At 39.1% G+C, this 7,500-nt stretch overlaps 1 protein-coding gene across 1 annotated transcript in view; it reads left to right on the top strand.

The window, feature by feature from the left end:
- The window catches only part of sip1 (septin interacting protein 1), a 5,048-nt gene extending 805 nt beyond the window's left edge, over window positions 1–4,243 (top strand). The window contains exons 2-4 of the mRNA XM_043030575.2: window positions 786–928; window positions 1,278–1,480; window positions 1,928–4,243. Of these exons, the coding sequence (XP_042886509.1) occupies window positions 788–928; window positions 1,278–1,480; window positions 1,928–4,133 (2,550 nt within the window). The 5' untranslated portion in view covers window positions 786–787 and the 3' untranslated portion in view covers window positions 4,134–4,243. The remainder of the gene's footprint in view (window positions 1–785; window positions 929–1,277; window positions 1,481–1,927) is intronic.
- Window positions 4,244–7,500: the final 3,257 nt, after the last annotated feature.

Raw genomic sequence — 7,500 nt, 5'->3', positions numbered from 1 at the left:
ATTTACACTGATTTGTGACAATGATAGTGGAACAGTGTCAAGTGATCTCTGTAGCCTTCATACTATTGGAATTTTTGAGAAGGACAACTCACTTCCTCCGAGGATATTCTAACAAGATAAGACTTTCTCATAAATTAACCTATTGACAGCGGATGGCATGATTTGCTGCCAAGGCAGAGTCGGTCATAGATGCGGATGGCACTGTGCCAGACAATGTAAACCTGCCATCCGACTGTATACATATTTTACTAAAACCGCAAACAATGGGTTAAATTGGTCTACAGGTCCAGAAGCTATCTTGCTAGAATGTAAATGATCGAGATTTGTTGACGGTTGCGCACATAACCACCGAGAATACAGTAGTCAAAAAAAGGGAAATCAGAAGAGATATTGAGAAACTTGTTTTTTTCAATAACTGCTTTAGTTTTTATGCAATAACTTTTTTTCTTCATAATATTGTATTTTTCAGTAATTATCATTCAGCTCTTAGATTTAATTAGCTATACAGATTTATGCAGAATATATATCTTAACTTGGCACTTAATAACTTTTTGTCTCTGACGTAATCCAATGAAGTATACTTTTACTTATTATTTCAGTTGGTTAACTTTATTCATTTTATGTAGATAAGAGAGAGATAGAATGAGAATGAATGAGACAAAGAATAAAAGGAAGATTACTAGAGAAAGACAAATGACATCAAAGAAATGACATTAAAAAAGCAAAATCGCTCCAAAATCATCTTCCACGTAAGACTCGAAACAAAAGTCTCCTCCTTCTTTCAGAAATGTCAGACAACGAGACAGAGAAATTTGAGGTGACAGACTACGACTTGGAGAATGAGTTCAACACACACCGTCCTGGGAGAAGGATAACAAAAGAGCAACAGATCTACGGCATCTGGGCCAGCACCAGCGACGGCGAAGAGGTGAGGGATGAGGAGGGAGGCCTTACTTCTTATAGGTAGATGAATAGCTAGATAAGTGAGAAAAAACATTTGGAAAAAATGATCAACTTTTGTTTTGTTTTTTTTCTTTCTTTTTGAAAGTATAAGGTGTTCAAAGTCAAAGGAAATGATGTTTGGTCATCCATACAGGTGTTTTTATTTTAACGTTCAAATTTATGTTTATTTAGTACAGAGGTTTTTCTAGAATTTTTAGATATTTTCATGTTAGAAAAAAGAGAAAATAAAATAAATATATATACACAAAAAAATGATATATACAAGAAATCTCTAACATCCTTCCATCCCAACTTAACCCATATTTAACTTAAAGGGAGATGACAAGGACGCCCCGCCCCCTGCTGCAGTTCCCCGGGCGCGTGTGTTGCGGGGCGGCCTCAACTTCGTGCCTGGGGGTATCCAACAGGCGGGCAAGAAGAACGAAAAGGATAAGGACAAGAAAGAAGAGGAGGACGATGAGGAGTCAGAGTCCGAACTCATGCCCCGGCCGATGTTTGGGGCCAGCGCGGACTCAAGGTGCGTGCAGTGGAGCCGCTCTTCTGCTTTGTCTCTTTTGTTTTATCTTCTTTTTTCTCTTCCTCTCTCTTTTATTTCATGATTTATTTTATAATTTCTACTGCTTCCTTTTCTTCTTCTTTGCTTTGGTTGGCTGAGTGTAGGAGCTTTATTTTCTTAATTTTCCATATTTTAACCTTTTGCTTGTTATAATTTTTTACTTTATTTTCATTCACCCCTAATCATCATCATTTTCAGAATTGTTTTTATTATTTTGATTTTAGTTCTTTCTTACTTCTTATTATTGTATAACTTTGTTTTCCCTCTGTGAGCATATATATGATGACTACATTTGCAATGATAATACAATTTTTCTTCTACATCAACTACTGCAAAAAATAAAATTGGCTTCCATATACAAGTATTGGTATTTACATTTTGTCACAGTGAGATTCCATTCCTTTGCAGTGATGAGGAAACCCCCCTGAAGAAAGACATTCCTACGTCCTTTGGCAGCAAGAAGCCATCGTACTCTGGCTTCACTTCATCTTCCAAGAGAAATGACATAGCGGGCATGCGTCGAGGAGGACCGGGAGGAGCGGGAAATGCAAGCCTCCTCGGCAGCGGGCTGGGTGACTGGGAGAAGTACACGACGGGCATTGGTAGCAAGCTGCTCAAGAAGATGGGTTTTGAGGAGGGCAAAGGCCTTGGTAAGAATCTGCAGGGTATTGCCACCCCTGTAGAAGCCAACAAGCGCAAGGGCAAGGGAGCCATCGGCTTCTACGGGTCAGAGAGGAGCGAGAGGTCCCTCAAGGACTTCCCGGTGCACGATTCAGACGAGGAAGAGAAGGAAAAGTTTAAGGAGCAGCTGCAGCAGTGGAAGAAGACCGGGAACAAGAAGAAGATCAAGTACGTGTATAAGAGCGCCGAGGAGGTGATCCAGGAGGGTAAGTCCAAGAAGCTGAAGCCCACAGACGACAGCCACATCACCAAGACCAAGGTTATTGACATGACAGGACCTGAGACCCGTGTGTTGAGCAGCTATCATGCTATTGCAGGTCAGAAGAGCATTGTAGATGAGTACGAGGAGGACAAGAAGAAAAGATATGAGCATTTTGACCTCCCAGAACTGCTGCATAACCTTCAGATTCTTTTAGAGAAATGTGAGGATGACATCGTTAGGAATGCTAGGACGCAGGAGAGAGAGAATGACAGAATTGTTCACCTGAACCACGAAAGGGAAAGGTATGAGACTCTACTAGAAAGAGAGAAGAAGGAACTGGAGAGCTTGGACCAAGCTCTCACTCTCGTCGAGCGATTGGAGACACGACACAAGGAACAGACCCTCAGCCTCAGTGAAGCAGCATCCATCTTCACTGAGCTGAAGCGAGACTACCCCAAGATATACAACACATATGAGATCCCCTACCTAGCCCCCACATACATAACACCTCTCCTGAAGGAGTTGCTCAGAACGTGGAATCCCCTGGCTCAGCCTGCAGCGCACAAGGACATTTTCTCAACCTGGCAGAAGCTGGTGGACCTGGGAGGGGGCCAGCAGCAACAGCAGCCTGGGACAGACATGCCTATGGACCCTTACCACCACCTCGTTTGGGAAACGTGGGCTGCAGCTGTGCGTTCCACCGTCATGGGGCCCTGGGAGCCTCGGGATTGTGGCCCACTCCTGGCTGTGCTGGAGGTTTGGAATGTGCCACTTGTACCTGTCTGGATTCAGGGACACTTGCTCCAGCACGTTATTTTGCCACGTATCACCCGTGCAGTGCATAACTGGAACCCCAGGCAGGATACTGTCCCTATACACACATGGCTTCATCCCTGGCTACCCTTACTGGTGGACCACCTCCAGTCTGTGTACCCAGTGATCCGGCAGAAGCTCTCAGCTGCCCTTGTTCACTGGCATCCATCTGACAGGTCAGCTAAGATGGTGCTGCAGCCATGGAAGAGAGTTTTCACAGACGTTTCAATGACTAATTTGATCCAGTCTAATATCCAGCCAAAACTAGAAGCAGCACTGATGGAAATGACCATCACCCCCCACAGTCAGAATCTCGATCCCTGGCACTGGTTCCTTGACTGGGATGACCTCCTCACTGCACAGATTTCCATAGACATTCTGGAGCGCTGCTTCTTTCCTCGCTGGTACCAGGCTCTGGGCACATGGCTCTCAGCTAGCCCCTCACACACTGACGTCCTTGCATGGTACAAAGGCTGGAGAGACCTCATGCCTAAGAGTGTGGCCAACCACCTACAGGTCCGGCAGAAGTTCCAGCAAGCCCTTGAGGTTTGCAGTCGTGCACTGAGCTACCAGCCGGGAGCAACAGATCAGTTCAACCTCCTCCTGGCTGGCCTCGACAAACTGAGCGAGCCCCCTCCTCCCCCTCCTCCAGGGTCCCCCCCCATCCAGTGCTCCAAGGACTGGGCAGACATCATCAACAGTGCTCGCAGAGAGACACTCAGCATGCGAGAGGTGGTGGAGAGGAGGTGCCAGGAACGAGGCATTGTGTTTGTACCATTGCCGGAACGCAAGCACGAGGGCAGACCCGTGTACAGGTGTGGCAAGCTTAATATATCCTTCAACAAAAATGTTATATACGTTCACACAGAGAGAGGATGGATGCCCAAAAGCCTCACAACATTACTGGATGATGCTTAGTCACATTGTTGGTGTGTTGTCAGCGCTTCACTTTGTAACTTATATGTCCTTCTAGATTGTAACTTGTATTATATATTTTATCCAGGCTAACAAATTATTAAATGTTCAAATATTTTGTTTAATTTTTCCTTTTTCAGTACAGTTTTCATATCAAATTTTGATTTTTTATGCTCCCAAAGTTGGGGATATATACATATATAATCATATCTTCCATTAGCCAAAGTTATGGCTACTGTTATAGTGTACCAGATAATTATCAAAAGTCATGTGATAAGAATTATATTTCCATGCATGAAAGGAACCTGTCTTTTTTCCTTAGTATACAATATACTGTACTAAATATTGTTCTAACAGTATATTATCATTAATGATGATAAATATTTCAAAGAAAGCTTTATTTTAACCCACACTGGACGGGTGGTACAGTACTGTACCGCGCATTCAAAAGCCCAGTGGCCGGGCGGCACAGTATTGTGCCAGCCATTCAATTGATTTAGGCCTAATAATTCGAACGCCCCGGCATTGGGACATTCAAGGCTAGAATTCCCCCGTCATGGATGGGTTAATGGCCCTAAAGCCCCATTTTACTTTGCATTGTATAGCAAAATGATATCCTGGGTGAAAGAAAGGTAAACTGACATAATATGTATCATATAGTTAATAAAAAGCTTTCCATATATACAGTATTGGATCTGTCAGATCTAATATTGACTGAGCAATGAAAAAGAGGTGCTCATCTTAACCCACTCTGGACGGGTGGTACAGTACTCTACCGCTCATTCAAAAGCCCAGTGGCCGGGCGGCACAGTATTGTGCCAGCTATTCAATTGATTTAGGCCTAATAATTCGAACGCCCCGGCATTGTGACATTCAAGGCTAGAATTCCCCTGTCGTGGATGGGTTAAGTATTGGGTTAAATATCAATGGCCAGCAAAAAAAAGAAGAGGCTAATGGAGTGGATTTCAAAGTTACAGATATTAAAAGTCATTTTAGGTTGGGCATATTACTTTTTTCTATTTGATGCTTATTCTACTTTTATAATTATTTCCACACTTCACTGTTACTCATTCTGTGGTAATAGATTATTGCAATATAACCATGAATTGAGTGTTATTACTATTAACCCACACAGGACGGGTGGTACAGCATGTGTACCGCGCATTCAAAAGCCCAGTTGCCATAATTCGAACGCCCCGGCATTTGGACATTCAAGGCTAGAATTCCCCCGTCGGGAATGGGTTAATCTATTTTTGCACTGTAGATCCCTCAGATTATTAAAATATTAAATGTATCTTAAAAAGGAGATCTGAAATATAATATTGAATGGATTGTATCCAACATGAGTAACACATAAATCTGTAAGTAATTGTATAACTGGTACACGCTGATGCACTCGGAGTATAGATTAGACAAGTATATGGATTCCACATGAGGAATATGTGGATATGTAGTAGGCTTTATTTCATTTATTGAGAAATGTTGGATCTTACTTCACATTTAAAAAGTTTTATTCATTATAAATATTTTTTTCCAGTAAACTTTTGTGTATAAAAATCTAGCCTTTATATACAGTTATCAGACTAATTTATAAAATAGGGGAATTTGAATAATTAAAGATTTGTGCAATATAATTGTGATTTCAAAGTAATCAAAGTGAAAGTAAATTATTGTGTCCTTTAAAAACATGAATAAAATCTCTGGTAGTATACTAAATTTTCTTTTTAATTAGAAAAAGAGAGAATATACATATAATCAGACAGAAATGGGAACAGGCTCTCTATCTCTGTCTCTCTGTATCTCTTCTCTTCTCCTCTCATCTCCTCCCTTTTCTTGTCTCACTTCTATAATTTGATTTTTTAATGTTACTGGAACCATATTTTTTTCTTTTCCTGAAGTTTCTCTTCTACTTCTTATAATTTACTAAAACGAATTCTTATGAACAGTTGGAAGACAAGAAATTCATCATAAATACACATCTTTATTTCTAAGTATGGAAAAGTTTCTTCAAACCTCCAAATTTTTAATCTTTCTAAAAATGAAATTAATTCCTCTTCTTTATCAACACATAACTATAAAAAAAAATGTAAGATGTAGTTTCTAATACAAAGGTGATAAATCCTTTTCTTTTGATACATAAAAAATGAGAGATCAATTGGAAATTAAAAATATCAATTTAATCCTTTTAGTCATCCCGTCATAAACTTTTGACTTTTTCCAAGAAAAATTACATCAAATTCTCTTTAATTTGCATATATAATAGAAATTGTAATAATATATATATCATATCCACTTCATTACATTTTACATATGTAAATAAAAGATTTTCTCTTTTGTTCAATATACTGGATTTGTTAGAAAAGAAAGTGATATTGATGAAAATAACGATTTTTTTTTTTTTTTTTCCCAAGGACACAATAAAATAGTAGAAAAAACAAAAAAACTTAAATGGATATAAAGTCAAGTAGAAATGAGAATCAGTTTATTTATAAATTATTTAATTCATTTACAATAATTTACAACCATACACACTGTTAATGAGATTGGTTTCTGAGCATTTTACACAATTATTTCTATTTTTTTTTTTATCTTTTTATACATTCTTACACAAGATATTTTTTTTGTATTTTTTTATATATATATAATTCCTTTTCATAGAAAGGTACTGACAACTTGGGATTCCGTTTGGTCTAACATCAGGTGGGTTTATTTATTTAAAAACACATCCCACAAAATATGCAAATTAGTAGTGAAGAAATACCTGAAGACTCTCCAAATTACCTGAAAACATCGACACGTCTCTCGCTCGCTCACCTTCCCTCGGTTGTCGGCAGCTGAGACGCGAAACATACGTACAGACTGTGTGCACAAGACGCTTCCGAGAACCGAGGGACACTTTTTTTTTTCTCTCTCCTCCCCCTCCCCCCTCATGACAGTACGAGGGGGCAAGGGTGTGGGGTGGAGAACCCGTTACTGCTCGCGGGTTGTATTTATTCATTCAATTATTCTCTTTCTTCGAATAATCCTCCTCTTTTTTTTTTTCTTTTTTTTTAAAGAATATTTTTTTTTACGTTTTTTTTTGTATTTTTTTTTAAGCATTTTTTTTATATATATATTTTTTAAATCAATGATTGTAATAGATACATGTCAAAATTACTCAACAACATGAATTGTACATTACAAGCATAATAATTATTATAAGATCACTGATTTCTACTGATGCAGTCTATAATTATTATCAAAAAACCTTCATATAGACTACTAAAAAAAATTACTTTTGTCCATATTTTTTCTTCCCTGGCCTCCATTACCACAACATAAATAAAATAATAATAGGGAAATGATAACAGGTCATGACTCGGAAACGCAC

The sequence above is a fragment of the Penaeus japonicus genome, unplaced genomic scaffold, assembly GCF_977035675.1.
Source record: "Penaeus japonicus unplaced genomic scaffold, GWHDUDI00000001_assembly GWHDUDI00000038, whole genome shotgun sequence".
NCBI lineage: Eukaryota > Metazoa > Arthropoda > Malacostraca > Decapoda > Penaeidae > Penaeus > Penaeus japonicus.
The sequence above is the reverse complement of the archived record's forward strand: the minus strand, read 5'-3'. Positions and strand labels throughout refer to the sequence as shown.